The sequence below is a fragment of the Coregonus lavaretus genome (genome assembly GCF_964263955.1).
Source record: "Coregonus lavaretus genome assembly, chromosome: 34".
NCBI classification, from domain to species: domain Eukaryota; kingdom Metazoa; phylum Chordata; class Actinopteri; order Salmoniformes; family Salmonidae; genus Coregonus; species Coregonus lavaretus.
In genome coordinates, this window is record NC_140021.1 from 18,154,757 (window position 1) to 18,174,868 (window position 20,112).

At 41.7% G+C, this 20,112-nt stretch overlaps 1 protein-coding gene across 1 annotated transcript in view; it reads right to left on the bottom strand.

The window, feature by feature from the left end:
* Window positions 1-16,524: 16,524 nt before the first annotated feature.
* The window catches only part of plppr5b (phospholipid phosphatase related 5b), a gene marked incomplete at both ends in the record, with an annotated part of 91,269 nt that continues 87,681 nt past the window's right edge, over window positions 16,525-20,112 (bottom strand). The window contains one exon of the mRNA XM_084151890.1: window positions 16,525-16,554. Within this exon, the coding sequence (XP_084008016.1) occupies window positions 16,525-16,554 (30 nt within the window). The remainder of the gene's footprint in view (window positions 16,555-20,112) is intronic.

The window sequence follows — 20,112 nt, forward strand, 5'->3', positions numbered from 1 at the left end:
TGACCAAGCTTTAACTTCCTGACTGTTGTCTTGAGATGTTGCTTCAATATATCCACATAATTTTCCTTCCTCATGATGCCATCTATTTTGTGAAGTGCACCAGTCTCTCCTGCAGCAAAGCACCCCAACAGCATGATGCTGCCACCCCCGTGCTTCATGGTTGAGATGGTGTTCTTCGGCTTGCAAGCACCCCCTTTTTCCTCCAAACATAACGATGGTCATTATGGCCAAACAGTTCTATATTTGTTTCATCAGACCAGAGTACATTTCTCCAAAAAGTACGATCTTTGTCCCCATGTGCAGTTGCAAACCGTAGTCTGGCTTTTTTATGGCGGTTTTGGAGCAGTGGCTTCTTCCTTACTGAGCGGCCTTTCAGGTTATGTCGATATAGGACTAGTTTTACTGTGGATATAGATACTTTTGTACCTGTTTCTTCCAGCATCTTCACAAGGTCCTTTGCTGTTGTTCTGGGATTGATTTGCACTTTTCACACCAAAGTACGGTCATCTCTAGGAGACAGAACACGTCTCCATCCTGAGCGGTATGACGGCTGCGTGGTCCCATGGTGTTTATACTTGCGTACTATTGTTTGTACACAGGGGCGGTGTGTTCAATAGGGCGATATGGGCGACGCACTGCCAAACGGGAAAAGGAAGGGATTTTTTTTCTAATCAATTATATCACGGCAACAGTAGTTATCAGTGTTGTAATCTAGACGTCTGATCTGCCACAGTGCCACTAAATGTCCAATCAGGCTAAAGTCGTGCTTCAAATGCCCCCCCCCCCCCTTTTGGGGCGATTTCAGTCAGGTTGAAAATCGCCCAGAAGTCTGTCATAGACTCCCATGTAAAATCTATTTTTTTCAAATATCAGAGCTTTCAATACAATCTCTATGGGTTTCTGAGGGCTTGCACTTACGCGCTTTCGTCATACGTAACATAACCATGAACGTAACTAAGAAAAGAGCGGGTAGCATCGTCAATCAATTCACTACTACTATCAAAATGGCTAGGCTTCAGTGCAACTCGATTGTGTCTTTGAAAGAAGTTCCTTTTTGTCGGCGAACAAATGAAGATAAATTGGCAACGAAACAATTAGGACCTCCCAGACCAAATTTAATAATTCAACAGGTTTCTACTAAAGGGGGGAAGTCCTACACCCGAGGATTTTCCAAAAATTGGTACGAACGAAAAACCTGGCTAGCAGGCTGCGATGTAGCTAATGCAGTCTTCTGCTACCCCCTGCTTACTCTTTCACCCTGAAGGCGGCACGGCAGACAGCACCGCTTGGACAGCGACTGGTGTGTAACGGACATGCACCATCTTTCAGGAAAGATTAAGAAACATGAGCTGTCAAAGACCCACATGGATAGCTGTTTGAGATTGTCTGCTTTGGGGAGAGTGAACATTCCCACTCAACTGGATGAGGGATACAGGCTAGCTGTCCGCCGCCACAACGATGAGGTTAGTGTTGATAATCACAAGTTTACTGGAGAACTGAAACTGACAAGGCTGACAAGATAGGACCCTTTTGTCCATTGTTATTGGATAGGAACAGAACTTATAACCAGCTCCTGACCTAAATAGATCTTAGCACAACATTTTACTCAACATATCATATTCCATATTCACTATAACAAATATATTTACTACGACATTAGCAAGAACCGCCACATCCTCAGCCGGCTAATCCAGTGTGTGAAGTTTTGCGGAGTGTTTGAGTTAGCTTTGCGAGGCAAAGATGAAACTGAGGGCTCCACCAACCCTGGTAAGCCAACACTTTTGAGTTCAGTCAATAAATGCTTCTGGTATTGACTTATATGCTGCCCCTGTCTTCATGTTGTTGCTGGACATATCTTTTTTAAAATGTGTGTAGGTCACCTAAATCATCAGAAAAATTGCCCCCCCTGAGAATTTTTTCAGGAGCCGCCACTGTTTGTACAGATGAACGTGGTACCTTCAGGCGTTGATTTATTTTGATTTTCCCATGATGTCAAGCAAAGAGGCACTGCATTTGAAGATAGGCCTTGAAATACATCCACAGGTACACCTCCAATTGACTAAAATGATGTCAATTAGCCTATCAGAAGCTTCTAAAGCCAGTAATTTTCTGGAGATTTCCAAGTTGTTTAAAGGCACAGTCAACTTAGTGTATGTAAACTTCTGACCCACTGGAATTGTGATACAGTGAATTATAAGTGAAATAATCTGTCTGTAAACAATTGTTGGAAAAATTACTTGTGTCATGCACAAATTAGATGTCCTAACCGACTTGCCAAAACTATAGTTTGTTAACAAGAAATTTGTGGAGTGGTTGAAAAACTAGCTTTAATGACCTAAGTGTATGTAAACGTTCAACTTCAACTGTATAAGTGAGGGATATATAAGTGAAGACCACCTCTTCCAGGGCAATAGGAGACACCATATGTCTCTCTACACTCAGCCAGGGGGCTGAGGAATCATGTCTAAACCAATTTATGATGGAGCGAAATGCTATTGCCTGGAAAATTAAAGTTAGGTACAGATAGTCCTCCTACATCTTTCCCACTTTCTACATTTTATCCAGGATCGTTTACCTTGCCATATATATTTTTAAACTGCACTATGAATTTTATCTCAATAGCCAGGAGGGGGAGTCATGGGAAGCATTGAACTATATGAAATTCAGACGTGGCAATATATTCATTTTGACAATAGATATTCTGCCAGTTAAAGGAACTGGGATATTATTCCATCTACTGAGGTCGGATTGAATTGATTTGAGCGTTCTGTTAAAGTTTCTGGCAATGGTTTTATCTAAAAAGGGAATTGTATCTACTTCCAAATATTTAAAATGGGAAACGATTGGGATTCCATAAGTAGAGATGGGGTCCTCCAACGGGGTATTGAGAGGCACTAGGGCTGATTTGGTTAGATTCATTTTATAACTTGAGATGAAGCTAAATGTATCTATGAGCTTCAATGCGTTTGGGAGTGATTGAGATACATTGTCTAGATATATAAAAATATTGCTCTGCGTATAATGAGATGAATTCATCAGTAGATTTTTGAGAAATTGGTGTTATTTCCTTCAATTTACGAATTGCATGGGCCAGGGGTTCCATGGATAAAAAGAATAGCAGAGGCAAAATTGGATCGCCTTCTGAATGGAGCAGAGCAGATATTGCCTGTTATAACTATGGCTGAGGGATTAGCATATAGTATTTTAATTATATTAATGAAATTGGAGCCAATTCCCATATGTTCCAAGACAGACCAGAAATATGACCAATTTAGGTGTATCAAAAGCTTTTTCTGCATTCAGATAGCTGTTGTTTCTGATTAACCATCTAAGGTATGTAATAGACGACGGAGGTTATCCGAGGATAATGTTTTTTAACAAACCCGCTTTGGTCAGTGTGGATCAATTTGGGTAAGTATGTCTCGAGACAGGACGACAACATTTTGGAAAACAGTTTAATATCTGTGTTTATCAAAGATAGGGGGCGATAGTGAGAACACTGGGTGGCATCCTTACCTATTTTGAATAAAAGCTAAATTAGTGCTGTAATCACATCTCTCCCAAATGAACCTTTGTGGATGGCTGTATTATTGATTTCGAGTGATAGTGGACCTAATTGATTCCAACATTTTAAATAGACAGGAGGAATACCGTTCCATCCAGGTGATTTCCTGTTATTCATTCATTCACTGTAACTTGTTGCATGATGCATTTATATTTTTGTTCAGTATATGTAATTGGGAATCAAAATGGCATGCCCATACTCCAATATGTCACAATAATGCCTTGCGATCTGGAGGGTGGCCATTTGCATCCCCCCAATGGTCCAGATGTGGAATCCGTACCCATACCGATATAATGGACAGTAATGGTTTGTAAATTATCTGGGCTCCCGAAAGGACTGATCTCTATAATATATAAACAACTTTTTGGAAAGCTCATATTCTGAGCTAGCCATTAAAAAAGTATGGTCCACAGATCTAATTGATTCTGAACCACCCTTTAACTGGAACAGAATATGGAAAAATATGACCTTGGCATCCCGTAATCCGAACCACCAATTTAAACATTTTAAGTTTGTTCACAGACTGTATTTAACACCAAGGAAATGTTTTACGATGAAATTGGCATCAACTCCCAACTGTTCACTGTGTCCCCTAAATCAGGTAGGCACATTCCTTCACATGATGTGGGAGTGCCCTGTAGTTAAATGCTTCAGAGGCAAAGTTACAAAATTAATTTAGAAGTGCATGAATTTAAAGTGGAACGGACAGCGTTTTAACTACTTTGCAGATATGAAACAAACAGACAATCATAATATCAGTCAAAAAGATTAAATTCCCAGTTTATGCTACAAAACCAACTTTATAAGAGGTTTTAAAATAGGTTCTATTCGGCTCAAAATTCAATGACGTACAGTATGGCAGAATTGTTGTCAGAATATATGGATGCATTTCAATGCATGATTAATATAATTAAAAAAATATTGCTATCAGGTTGTAAAGCACAGCTGGCCTGGTACATTGTTTGCTTCCTCCACCCATAAATTCACTCTGGCTTACTCCAATTTCAGAGCACTTTTCTGAGTGTGCCAGAGCGCAGAATAATTGATGAATTTATGAACATGCAACACCCGCTGATTATGACTGGCATAAAAAGTTATTAAATTGTTGCCAGCAGCACAGTTAGTCCCTCACGCTCTAGATAACATGAAAACAGCCTAACCAGGTCTGCTAGGCCGTGTAAAATGTTCAGAGTGAGGTGTTCTCTCATTTGTGTCTGGAAATAGCTAGCAAGCTAGCCAACTTTAGCCAGTTAGTTTGGGTGCTTGACTGCCAACACTGTGAGGAACACTCGGATCAACCCTACTCCTCGGCCAGAGAGTCCAGTGTCAATAGTGCAGTGGGTACCTGAACGCTCGGAGAGCGGAACGCTCTGAATTTAACAACAGACATCTGACAATGCTCTGAATTAGGAACGACTCAGAGCGTACTCTGACACACTGGATTTACGCACCCTTAGTTGTCAATCATATGTATTTGGCATCGATCAAATGAGTGGGCAGGCAGGCAAGTTCCCATTCAGTTGTCAAAATGTGGGTTGTGACAAGCATGCAATGGCAGGCAAGCTGCAGAAGGATGAGCAGGCTGCTATTCCCATCGTTTATCAGTGCAATTTTGATGGCCAACTAGCTGAAAAAGTTTGAGAGGGTTTAATGTTCCCTCATTAGATTTTAGCTCATCTCACTCTGGCCAGCATTAGTTGTTGATCTTGTTGTTGTTGGTGTGCATAACTGAGGGAGAGAGCCTACCTTTTCATGGTTGTTTGAGCAATAGGACTGTAAAGTTCCCAAATCTAAGAGGACTCCCGTGGTATTGACATATTTGCAGAAATCCATTCAGGTGTATTCTGTGGCTTTTGGTGAATGCGTTCTGATGATCTAAAGTTGTGCTGTTGCTACTGCCTGTAAACACACAGTCCAGTTGAAAGTGAAGGATGGCAGGCCCGTGTGGAAAATGGCTTATTTGCATAAAGGCCTACTGTAGCTCTGATTGGCTATGGCGCACCGGTCTGCGTTAACTCCGGTCCTGGACTAGACAGATGTTTTTCTTAGGTTTTATTTACTACAGTGTCTATCAATTGTCCGAACGCACGGCCGCTTTCCCACTCTATATTGCTATATCATTTTTACAAATACAGTGGGGAAAAAAAGTATTTAGTCAGCCACCAATTGTGCAAGTTCTCCCACTTAAAAATATGAGAGAGGCCTGTAATTTTCATCATAGGTACACGTCAACAATGACAGACAAATTGAGAAAAAAAATTCCAGAAAATCCCATTGTAGGATTTTTTATGAATTTATTTGCAAATTATGGTGGAAAATAAGTATTTGGTCACCTACAAACAAGCAAGATTTCTGGCTCTCACAGACCTGTAACTTCTTCTTTAAGAGGCTCCTCTGTCCTCCACTCGTTACCTGTATTAATGGCACCTGTTTGAACTTGTTATCAGTATAAAAGACACCTGTCCACAACCTCAAACAGTCACACTCCAAACTCCACAATGGCCAAGACCAAAGAGCTGTCAAAGGACACCAAAAACAAAATTGTAGACCTGCACCAGGCTGGGAAGACTGAATCTGCAATAGGTAAGCAGCTTGGTTTGAAGAAATCAACTGTGGGAGCAATTATTAGGAAATGGAAGACATACAAGACCACTGATAATCTCCCTCGATCTGGGGCTCCACGCAAGATCTCACCCCGTGGGGTCAAAATGATCACAAGAACGGTGAGCAAAAATCCCAGAACCACACAGGGGGACCTAGTGAATGACCTGCAGAGAGCTGGGACCAAAGTAACAAAGCCTACCATCAGTAACACACTACGCCGCCAGGCACTCAAATCCTGCAGTGCGAGACGTGTCCCCCTGCTTAAGCCAGTACATGTCCAGGCCCGTCTGAAGTGCATTTGGATGATCCAGAAGAGGATTGGGAGAATGTCATATGGTCAGATGAAACCAAAATATAACTTTTTGGTAAAAACTCAACTCGTCATGTTTGGAGGACAAAGAATGCTGAGTTGCATCCAAAGAACACCATACCTACTGTGAAGCATGGGGTTGGAAACATCATGCTTTGGGGCTGTTTTTCTGCAAAGGGACCAGGACGACTGATCCGTGTAAAGGAAAGAATGAATGGGGCCATGTATCGTGAGATTTTGAGTGAAACCCTCCTTCCATCAGCAAGGGCATTGAAGATGAAACGTGGCTGGGTCTTTCAGCATGACAATGATCCCAAACACACTGCCCGGGCAACGAAGGAGTGGCTTCGTAAGAAGCATTTCAAGGTCCTGGAGTGGCCTAGCCAGTCTCCAGATCTCAACCCCATAGAAAATCTTTGGAGGGAGTTTAAAGTCTGTGTTGCCCAGCGACAGCCCCAAAACATCACTGCTCTAGAGGAGATCTGCATGGAGGAATGGGCCAAAATACCAGCAACAGTGTGTGAAAACCTTGTGAAGACTTACAGAAAACGTTTGACCTGTGTCATTGCCAACAAAGGATGTATAACAAAGTATTGAGAAACTTTTGTTATTGACCAAATACTTATTTTCCACCATCATATGCCAATAAATTCATTAAAAATCCTACAATGTGATTTTCTGGATTTTTTTCTCATTTTGTCTGTCATAGTTGACGTGTACCTATGATGAAAATTACAGGCCTCTCTCATCTTTTTAAGTGGGAGAACTTGCACAATTGGTGGCTGACTAAATACTTTTTTTCCCCACTGTATCTTACTCTACGTGATTCCCAAACATTCTATGAATTTATGAAAACCTGAAAATGACCATATCTAAGTGCTCGCTTGTCAGAAAATGTAAAAAAGGTGTCATATTCTTCCTGGGGGTGTATATTAACAGATTTTAATTAGATTTAATGCTGCTAAAACGCTGTCAGTTCCTCTTTAAATATTCAATGCATTCCATCTATTATGTTACTTGATGATAATGATGATAGACCCTTGAATCTCTTAATCAATCAGAGAAGATTACTGCTGACAGGCAGCACTGCTGCGATAAAAAGCATGGTTTCCTGGTGGGGAGGGAGGATGCGGGTGGGTGGATGGGGACTGAGGTTTAACTTTGTATGCATTTATTTGATTGTTTCTGTACATGTAACCCCCCTCTGAAAAAGAAAAATGACAAAACTGAATAAAAAGTTGGTCACAAAAAAAAAGATACACCAATATTACTGGGCCTGTACATGTCGCTATGTTCAGAAACACTGTACCTTATATTACTGTCCCAATATTACACCTTTGTACCTAAAAGTACTGTTCCATATTACACCTTTGTACCAAAAAGTACTGTCCCATATTACACCGTTGTACCAAAAAGTACTGTCCCTATAGGATCCTAACAGTAACCCTCACCTGCACTGCAGCAGGTGAAGGGTTAAATAGAGTGTGCCGTTGTCTATAAAACACTCCTAATTTATTATCCTGTGGTGGGATGGGAGCTTTAAGAGCTGTCTTGTCCAGAGCCTTCTGTGGTGGACCAACCAGGCTACTGTTCCAGATGAAGGCCTTTGGCTTGAGTAAGTCATCGATCAGTGTTTGGGCCTGTGTGGACACAGCACTGTAATTATAGCCAGGCTCAGTGATTCATCATGACTGCAACAGGACCAGGTTGTCTCAGCCATTCAAATGGGGCTCTCTCACTCTGTAGCTGGATCCAGTCAGTGGGGGAGGAAATAAGGTTATGGGAAAAGACCCACTGCTCTTATGATGTAATAGAATAAAAAATGAAGAGAGCAATAATTAGGGGAAATTATTTCGATCAAGGTTGCAAGCCCTTATGGAAAAAGCACATGATTTCACGAGACTTTGGGATTTTCTCGTGGTCAAATAACCTTTCATATGTGAAATCATGTGAAGCCATGTGGTTTTGGAACACTTCACATGCGATGATATTTCACATGAAGTTTCACGTGGATATTTTTCACATGAGATTTCACAGGTGATGCCCAGCAAACAAAAATGAGTCGTTAAGATGTCCCCGGAACGTCACGCAGTCGCAGTGTTTTCAATTTACATACACTATATATACAAAAGTATGTGGACACAACTTCAAATGAGTGGATTCGGCTATTTCAGCCACACCCATTCCTGACAAGTGTATAAAATCAAGCTCACAGCCATGCAATCTCCATAGAAACATTGACAGTAGAATGTCCCGTACTGAAGAGCACAGTGACTTACAACATGGCACTGTCATAGGATGCAAACTTTCCAACAAGTCAGTGCGTCACATTTCTGCCCTGCTAGAGCTGCCCTGGTCAACTAAGTGCTGTTATTGTGAAGTGGAAACGTCTAGGAGCAACAACGTCTCAGCCGTGAAGTGGTAGGCTACACAAGCTCACAAAACGGGACCGCCGAGTGCTGAAGCGCGTAGCGCGTAAGAATCATCGGTCCTCAGTTGCAACTGTCACTACAGAGTTCCAAACTGCCTCTGGAAGCAACGTTAGCACAATAACTGTTAGTCAGGAGCTTCATGAAATGGGTTTCCATGGCCGAGCAGCCGCACACAAGCCTAAGATCACCATGCACAATGCCAAGCGTCGGCTGGAGTGATGTAAAGCTCGCCACCATTGGACTCTGGAGCAGTGGAAATGCGTTCTCTGGAGTGATGAATCACGCTTCACCATCTGGCAGTCTGACGGACAAATCTGGGTTTGGCGGATGCCAGGAGAACGTTTTTCATGGTTCGGGCTAGGCCCCTTAGTTCCAGTGAAGGGAAATCTTAATGCTACATCATACAATGACATTCTAGATGATTCTGTGCTTCCAACTTTGTGGCAACAGTTTGGGGAAGGTCCTTTCCTGTTACAGCTTGACAATGCCCCAATGCACAAAGCGAGGTCCATACAGAAATGGTTTGTCAAGATTGGTGTGAAAGAACTTGACTGGCCTGCACAGAGCCCTGACCTCAACCCCGTCGAAGACCTTTGGGATGAATTGGAACACCAATGAATTGGCCTAATTGCCAGCATCAGTGCCCGACCTCACTAAAGCTCTTGTGGCTGAATGGAAGCAAGGTCCCACAGCAATGTTCCAACATCTAGTGGAAAGCCTTCCCAGAAGAGTGGAGTCTGTTATAGCAGCAAAGGGGGGACCAACTCCATATTAATGCCCATGATTTTGGAATGAGATGTTCGACATGCAGATGACCACATACTTTTGGTCATGTAGTGTATTTGACACACTGACATACATTGTGTATGTTTATTTATACAGTAATTATTATTCAACATGTCCTCATCTGGGATTTGAAATCACAACCTCTTGGTTGACGGCATTTCGATCTTCCTGCTACACCACCATGTCTGTGTCAATAACAGACTTCACTTGGATTCCTACACTTTAGACTTCAAAGTAAATCTCAGCTTTGTTAAAAATACACTCAAGAAAAACGATTACATTTATCATAGTGATTCAGGAGTAACATTAAAACAGAATCATATGCCCCACCAACATTAGACAATTATACAGAAAACCCTCAAATTACTGAAATAAGTAAATTAAATCAATGATGAGAGAATAGTCAGATTAACTGATAACTAAAATAGCAGTGCAGATGGCACTATTTTGCTAAGAGATGTAGTATAGGTAATGAATCTGTAGGTGACTTCTGAGAATGCTACAGAGTTTGTGGCACAGGAGAAAGATCAGCATACTCCAAATTATTTTGAACAGTCAGCACTAAGTGATGTCAAATGTAATCATATTGATTAAAGATGTTTACACTATTTTAGCTGAACAGCGTACCACCTACCTTAAAACCCCCATACCATTTTATCATATTTTCACATGTGAAATAGCTGTTTTCACATGTTGAGCTGAAATGTTCACATGTGAAACCATATATTCACATGTATTACATTTAGAGTTCACATGTTAGCACCACCTTTTCACATGTGAGGAGAGTAACATGTTTTCACCATTTCAAAAACATTCACATGTGAAAATCTTACTCTCACATGTGGAATTGCATTTTCACATTTGAAAAACATTCACGTGAAAACTTTCAGATGTTGGTGAAATATTGCATCCCCATGTTGTCACATTTCTTTCACGAGATCATGTTTTCACGTGTAGCTTCATGTTATCACATTAACTTCACATGAGATCACGTGAAATTCATGTGTTTTTTCCGTAAGGGTGGTAACACTCATTTGGCTTTTGGGTCTGTTTGCTTGAGGGTATTTTTTTTCTATGCTATTTTTATGTTATTCTTTCTAAAGAATGTTTGCGATCAGCTAAAAAGCTGAGGGTAAACGTCACTGACATTGGTGTCAAGGCTTTGTAGTATGGCTGAGAATAAACATACCTATCCTGTCTTATCATTAAATCCCTAATGATGTCATTTTCTCCATGTAAATTATTCACTTTGACTTCTATGCCTTTTACATATATAATGAACTGATTTCAACATGTTGGTTTGAGGGCTCGCGCTGTAGTCTAACACACTGCCACAGCTGAGTAGCGTGACAAGATTAGAGCCGTAAACATGAACATTCTCCCATACTTTTTTCTCCCCCAGATGATAATGAATTTCACGGACGCCAGAGGGCTAGAAGTGAGTTCAATCTGAACTGCAGATGTTTGGATGTGAGGAATATCGTAGCGTCGTCCCATTTGATAACTGAGCCATGGTCCTATGCAGTAGAAGAAGTGGGGGATGGGATGGAGATAGTGGAGAAGCTCACTGCCGATCTCGTTCCTCTCCCAGTGAAATCTCCCAGACAGCTCCAAACCAACCCCTGCTGGGAGAGATTTAACACGTCCAATTCCAACTGTGCTCAGATGCATTCCCAAACGGGCGCCGATGATCCTCCGCCTCAGAAGAACAGAAACGTTGCTCAAAGCCCAAAATGTTCTTCAGCGCAGTCTGAACAAAAAAACATCAAACAACAGAGACTGAAGCAGCGACCGCTACCACTGACCAGGTCCCATTGGGGCCCAGCCTCTTCATCTGTTTCACTGACCAGGTCCCATTGGGGCCCAGCCTCTTCATGTGTTTCATGTGTAGAGCAATCTGCAGAGGAACAGGAATTAGCAGTGCCATGGCGGTGTAGGGCGATGGTGGCACAGAACCCTGAACCATCTCGGCTCCCTTCCAGAATCTTGCCAAACCTTCAGAATACAGTCGAAGCATCTGGCTGTGAGATACTGGAGCTGTGCCAACGTATGTCCTCTAGGATGAACTATATGAACCATGTGAGCCCGACCACATCTGGAGCTGGACACAGACCGGTGGGTTGGAGGTTGCTGGGGAAGCCCGTCGGTGACAGGGGAGCACAGGTGCGGGTCGGTCAACCAAAACACCACTCCAGGAAAGTGACAAAGTTCTCTGGGGCATCAGTTGACAGCCACAGTCTCACCAGCCTTAGGCATAATAGTGATTGGGGTTCTGGTGTATCCAGGGGCAGCCAGACCCAGACACATCATCCAGATACTGGGCTCTCTGGCTGGGCTAAAGACAGCAAAGGAGCCAGCCAACAGCATGGATGGAAGGTCAGTGGCTCCAGGAGGGACCAGAGAGGTGGAGGTGGGGTTGGAAAAGGGAGACAGATGCCCAGAGAAGAATCCTTGCGGTGGGGTGAAAAATCAACATGGCCCTGGGTGAGTATTTCCACGGCGACTCTCTCTGTCACTCCACTCAGAGTGTACACATTAAGTACTGCCACCACTAGTTGTATGTGCATAACAGAAGCTGCCCATCTGTCAACCACTCCTGTATTCTTCACCTCCAAATCAAATTGGAATGTAATTATCGCTGGAAAATCTCAATTCTAAATTGAGACATCACATTGATACATTCTAATTTCTGTCGTCTATGTAAATGGCTGTGAATAGAAACATAATGACACCCTACTTTACTGTAATAATGCTACTATTCTTCCAGCTTCCTCGTCGAACATTAAGTATTCTCAGCAGCACCCTTTACAAAACGTTTCCCTCTCAATTGAAACAGGTGCTTTCAGCTCGCAACAAAGATCACAAGGACATTGTTTAACTTAGAACTGCTTCAAGTGAACACGATTCAAGACCAGAATATGAATTTCTTTCTTTCTGTAGTATATTTTCATAGGTTTGTAATAACTCTATAGGATTTTTAGAAACACCAGGATCCATTTGGTCCAATACATAATTAATTTCCATGGCAACACAAAGTGGATCAAGTGGATCAAACCGCACATATGGTTGGAAAGTCTGAAGATTTGAAGTTCACATGTGGATGAATGTTCGCATAGAGATTGAATGGGTGCGATTTTTTAAATTGAAGACATTGTATTCAGAACGACAGGGAAACTTCCAAGTCATGCAGAGGGGCTGTATGTATCAAATGTCTCAGAGTAGGAGTGCTGATCTAGGATCAGATCCCCACATCTATGTAGTCTTATTAATTGTGATCTAACAGGAAAAACTGATCATAAATCAGCACTCCTTCGAGACACTTGATACATCCCACAGGGGACAGATAAGACAGATCAGTGTGCCAGGAGATTCTATAGAATCAAATGAGGGAAACTTGTATGTCCCAAATGACAACCTATATCCTATTTAGTGCACTACTTTTGACCAAATCCCATAAGGGTTTTGGTGTCATTTGGGAGGCAGACAACAGCTTCAGAAATGCTCTGTCCTACAGCATGTCCCTCTACTCTGGTGATTGACTGTTATAAATGAATCTCTGCCGCTCGTTCCCTCTTGTGATGGATGGCTTGTTTGTTTGTTTGTTTGTCTTCCATAGGACTCCGAGAGTCAGTCAAGGAACCAGCGGCAGAACGAGTCCCCAACAGACTGGGATGTCACCCTACTGCACATTGTGCATCTTTTACAGTGTAGGTCAGTCAATCTGTCTCAGGGAGGAAGTACAATGTGGAGATGATTTTCAACACATAATTCACAACAGACAAACATGACTCAAGCAAATAGCAATATATTTAGTATTCAGAGTAGGTTAGTGAATGCATAGGAGGAGCGAGCAATTTTGATTGAATAATATTTTATTCCAAGACTGTAAACTTCATTTTGTCTACAGTGTAAAAGGTCATGATAAAAAGACAAAGGAATTAAATAGAAGTATGGTAAAACAACTGGGTGACCAGAATATTAACAACATCCATACAAAATTATTCACTATTCTAAATAATGACAATGTAACAGTCTGACTTCAAAACAGGGAACAATAAGAAGAATTATCAGTCATTTAAAACAAAAAACAGTAGCTAGGTTGCATGAAAGTCTTGTCTATCGACCAAAAGTTTAAGAAAAAGGTATGAATATAATATGCCATTTAGCAGACGCTTTTATCCAAAGCGACTTACAGTCATGTGTGCATACATTTTTACGTATGGGTGGTCCCGGGGATTGAACCCACTACCCTGGCGTTACAAGCGCCATGCTCTACCAATTGAGCTATAGAGGACCACTATATAATATATAACTATATAATATGTAGTTTAACAAAAAGGTATGAATGTGTAGTACAACAAAAAGTTCTGAGTATGTAGTAGAGGTTGTAAAACAACATAAATAGAGGAAATATTAACTCTATTCACAAGTCAGAGTATAAAAAAATCGGAACATAGTCATGTGTACTTTTATAACATGGTATAGCTATGTAAAAGTAATAATAGTCCGTTGATCAAATAAACATGTAACACATGTACTGTACTTTTTGTGAACAAACACACACATACATACAGTGCACAACCATAAGAAAATAGACAGCCATAATGTTTGACAGAAGGATATTGACCTACATTTTATACAGTTCATTTTCATCATTTGAATATAATAACACTAACAGTTAGGTCTTGCAATGCACATGTTAGCAGATTTTACAAATCCTGAATGTTCTAGATATAATTATGTATATTTTCCAAGCAGCAGCGGTATGGGCGGCCATCTTGCCTGCGTTTTTGAGTTAAGCTTGATTTTAAAGTGCTGCTGTTGTCATGTTCCTGTGTCGTTGTGTCCTTTATGATAATTAAGTGCTTTAGTGATCATTACAAAAATATAGATTTCAGGGGCAACATAATGGGGACATCAATATTATGCTCTGCTCTTCTCTACTCATGGGCAAAACAGTCACAAAATGAATGTTATTGCTCCTCTTAAAACTATTTTCGCATTGACTGGGGTTGGTCGATCGAATTGCAGCTTGCATCCCAAAGTGCAATTTTTTTTCTGCATACTCTGAGGTGTCTTAGGTCGAAAGACTCTTTTCAGATTTCACCACACGCTTGAACAAACAAAAGTGACAGATGCGGTATTGTTGAACCTAAGTTACATACATTCATATCTGAGAGATAGTAAGACAATGACGTTTTGACCATAACACAACAAATCTCAATATTGGCCTGTGAGACAGTGACACAGTCCCCTGTCACATGCATTCATATGTATCAACAATAGACTTAAACTAATTCTTAAACGATTAGCGACATTGTGCTCCTTTCGCTGTATCACTTCCACACCAGAGAGAGAGAGTTGAATAAAGAGTGTGTGTGTGTGTGTGTGTGTGTGTGTGTGTGTGTGTGTGTGTGTGTGTGTGTGTGTGTGTGTGTGTGTGTGTGTGTGTGTGTGTGTGTGTGTGGGTGTATGTGTGTGTGTGTGTGTGTGTGTGTGTGTGTGTGTGTGTGTGTGTGTGTGTGTGTGTGTGTGTGTGTGTGTGAGAGAGAGAGAGTGAGTGAGTGAAAGTGAGTGAGAGAGGAGCTGGTGATTGTCTGCTGCAGTTTATCTACCCTTTATGGATTTGTGAGTGTGGCAGAAAGGGTAAAAGGGGATACCTAGTCAGTTGCACAACTGAATGCATTAAACCGAAATGTGTCTTCCGCATTTAACCCAACCCCTCTGAATCAGAGAGGTGCGGGGGGCTGCCTTAAACGACATCCACGTCAATACACACAGCTCAAGGCTTCACAACTCGCACACACACACGCAAACACAAACACACGCTGACACACAGATGATAACCAACCCCTCTTCGAGCTCCAGCTGATGGCGCATCGGCTTTAGGAACTACCACATGAAGCAACATGAATAAAAGTGAAGCAACATGAAGCAACATTAATAAAAGTGAAGCAACATGAAACAACATGAATCAAAGTGAAGCAACATGAAGCAACATGAATAAAAGTGAAGCAACATGAAGCAACATGAATAAAAGTGAAGCAACATGAAGCAACATGAATAAAAGTGAAGCAACATGAAGCAACATGAATCAAAGTGAAGCAACATGAAGCAATATGAATAAAAGTGAAGCAACATGAAGCAACATGAATCAAAGTCTAACCAACATCATAGGTATGGATTTCTCATAATCTGGGGTTGAAATATATGTCCCTGTATGTGGCAACAGGGCCATTTTGAATCTACAAATCTACAAATTCAACACAACATAGGCTACCTATCGTCCCATTATTTAGGATACTGATTCTTACAATGTAACAATGCTTATTGGAAGTGTACACAAAAACGAGTCCAATGATGAAATATAATTGACATGAAGCGATGGCAGAATGAATAAGAACATATCTGACCAACATTGTGGGAAAATGGATCAGTCACTTCCATGATGAAGTCCTCTCTTCTACAGTATAAAGTGGCATCTGGGTCACAGCGTGTCAGCATTTCTGCTTATAATGACAAGTCAAGTTAATTCAAGTTGAATCAGGTCGATTTTCTTCATTTGGGGATTAAGTCCAAAAATAGATCAAATAAATGCAGTAAATAGATGGAGAAACACAGTAAAGGACCTTCCATCAAGCTATTGAGGAGTTTTTACATGACTGCGGCATAGGATTGGATACAGGGACCGACAAGACAACAACACAGACAGACCTTATACAGTAGCCGTACATAATGAGTTAGCGTTGCACCCCGACTATTAGATTTTTGATTGGACGGTGAAGAGCGTTGATGTCCAATGGGTTTGCAAAACGGCCGATTCAACGTCATGTGACTTCAGCGAAGGTGATGTGATTCTAAAAGGAGGAAAGAAAAAAACAATGATGTAAGACGAGTTACACAAAGATTATTGTCTTTTTTATCTCAGAAGAAATGAAAGCTTTTGAAACGAGGCAGGGTTAAGTAAGTCGTTAAGAAGCTGAACATCATCTGCTCTAGATTCTAGTTGCTCTGTTCTAGTAGTATAAAGCCCATGTTTTCCCCCATGTGGATATGGGAAACAACATGTCAGTTTATTTCCTGGTTCTTTCATGAAACGTTAATGCATTATGATAGATACTGCTTCTGCTGCTTTCATCAATGAAGACTAGGGATGCTGTACTCTATGCCTATAAGCAGGGAGGGAGTCATCATCAGGCAGCTTTTCTCAAAACAGCTCTGGCAGTAAAGCAAGGGAGAGGGGGAATCCGAGTGTATTTTAGTGGTCATACAGTACGCTTTCAAAAGTAGCCAAAAGTGGCACTTCAAGATTAATGTGAGAGCCTTAGAATGACCCATACTAACGCAAGAGGGTGGGGGTGGGATGGTGGGGGAGGGGGAGGGGGGGGCGCCATGCAGCAACAGGCAGGGCAGCTGTGGGTAAATAGGGGGGTGCAGGGATGTACTGTAGCTATGTGCTACCTTGATAATGTGGTTCAACTGCCATATAACCCCTGTACCCTCCTGCCCAGATCTGAAACCAACGAAACGAAATTAATGTGTCAGATGCAGTGGTCTCATTTTAAGCAAACTACAACTTGTAAAGGCTTCATATGGCATTCATAAAGTCTTCATAAGCGCCTTATAGAAGTTTTATGAAGGCTTCATTAAGCCTTAAAAGTTGTAGTTTGTTTAAAATGGGACTGATGCTGTTTTTTGTCAGTGTTGCTGGGTAAAGAGATGGTGGAAGAATTACCCCACCTGCTGTAGTTGAACAGGCTGGTAATACGTCACATCACATTATCCATAGCGCTGCTCACTAGCTAGTCGCTAGAATTTGCAGATGTTTTTTTCTTCCAAAAAGGTTTCTTTGGCATACATTTGTGCACGCTGAGGTTGTTGTCAGATGTCTTGAGGCTATGTTTAGAAGAGGTAATTTTCCTGCTGAGGGTGTCATTGGTAATGATGAGACATTGCTAGCTATTTTATGGCATACCAAATTGAAGATGTGGATTCAATCAACACCCATAAAACAGTGTTAATGTTGACTTCTGCAAGTGTTAATTATTCAAGTACAACAACCTGTCATAGCAGCTGATTGAATATACACTACATGGCCAAAAGTATGTGGACACACCTTCAAATGAGTGGATTCTACTATTTCAGCCACACCCATGGCTAACAGGTGTGTAAAATCAAGCACACAGCCATGCAATCTCCATAACTAAACATTGGCAATAGAATGTCCCATGCTGAAGAGCTCAGTGACTTTCAATGTGGCACATTCATAGGATGCCACCTTTCCAACAAGTCAGTTTGTGCAGCATGTAAAAATCGTCTGTCCTCGGTTGCAACACTAACTGCTGAGTTCCAAACTCCAATCTAGGTTTGGCGGATGCCAGGAGAATGCTACCTGCCCCAATGCATAGTGCCAACTGTAAAGTTTGGTGGAGGAGGCATAATGGTCTGCGGCTGTTTTTCATGGTTCGGGCTAGGCTCCTTAATTCCAGTGAAGGGGAAATCTTAACAGTACAGCATACAATGTCATTCTAGACGATTCTGTGCTTCCAACTTTTGGGGAAGGCCCTTTGCTGTTTCAGCATGACAATGCCCCCGTGCACAAAGCAAGGTCCATACAGAAATGATTTGTTGAGATCGGTGTGGAAGAACTTGACTGGCCTGCACAGAGCCCTGACCTCAACCCCATCTAACAACTTTGGGATTAATTGGAATGCCGACTGCGAGCCAGGCCTAATCGCCCAACATCAGTGCCTGACCTCACTAATGCTCTTGTGGCTGAATGGAAGCAAGTCCCCTCAGCAATGTTCCAATGTGCCATCTATAAATCACTGCTAGGCAAATCCCCGTCTTATCTTAGCTCACTGGTCACCATAGCAACACCCACCCATAGTCTGCACTCTAGCAGGTATATCTCACTGGTCATCCCCAAAGCCAACACCTCCTTTGGCCGCCGTTCCTTCCAGTTCTCTGCTGCCAATGACTGGAACGAACTGCAAAAATCTCTGAAGCTGGAGACTCTTATCTCCCTCACTAACTTTAAGCGTCAGTTGTCAGAGCAGCTTACCGATCACTGCACCTGTACACAGCCATTCTGAAATTAGCCCACCCAACTACCTCATCCCCATATTATTATTTATTTTGCTAATTTGCACCCCAGTATCTCTATTTGCACATCATATTTTGCACATCTATCATTCCAGTGTTAATACGAAATTGTAACTATTTTGGACTATGGCCTATTTATTGCCTTACCTCCATAACTTACTATATTCGCACACACTGTATATATATTTTCTGTTGTATTTTTTTACTTTATGTTTTGTTTACCCCATATGTAACTCTGTGTTGTTGTTTTTATCGCACTGCTTTGCTTTATCTTGGCCAGGTCGCAGTTGTAAATGAGAACTTGTTCTCAACTGGCTTACCTGGTTAAATAAAGGTTAAAAAAAATAAAAATAATAATAATAATCTAGTAGAAAACCTTCCCAGAAGAGTAGAGGCCGTTAACGCAGCAAAGAAGGGAACAACTCCATATTAATGCCCATGATTTTGGAATGAGATGTTTGACGAGCAGGTGTCCACATACTTTTGGCCATGTCGTTTATATCAACAGAAACTCATCAGAAAGGAAAAGAGAAAGAAGGAAAAGAAAGCACTTCAACCAGGAGTTGCCAAATACTATGGACACTGAATCATCATATTCATCTTGGCCTGATTGGAATCTCCTTTGGCCCATTGGCTGCCTGTCTAACAGGCCCAGTTGGTCAGATGGTCAGCCAGTCTGTCTGTGTAGTGTTCTGCATCCCAAATGACACCCTATTCCCTACATAGAGCACTACTTTTGAACAGACTTTTGACCAAGTAGTGCACTATAAAGAGAATAGGGTGCCATTTGGGATGCAGCCAATGTGTTCCAGAGAGTTGGCAGGCAGGCTCGGAGCCCTCACAAAAACGGGTGCATACGTTTATTGCCTTGTGTTCTGCAGGTGCTCGAAGCGCCCAAAGCGCCCTCTGATCCAGCGAAAGAACCCCAGAATGCGCTCTTTGAACGACTGAGGAGGCTCATCCTCATCTGTCTCCTACAGGAGTTTAATGGTATGGATATGTACAGAATGTTTAAGTTACACTGAGTGTACAAAACATTAGCAACACATGATATAGACTGATCAGGTGAAAGCTATGATCCCTTATTGATGTCAAATGTCAAATCCACTTCAATCAGTGTAGATGAAGGGGAGGAGACAGGTTAAAGAATGATTTTTAACCCTTGAGACAATTGAGACGTGGACTGTGCATGTGTGCCATTTAGAGGGTGAATGGGCAAGACAACATATTTAAGTGCCTTTGAACGAGGTATGGTAGTAGGTGCCAGAGTATTCTTAAACTCCACTCCACACAGCTTAGTTGTCAGTAGC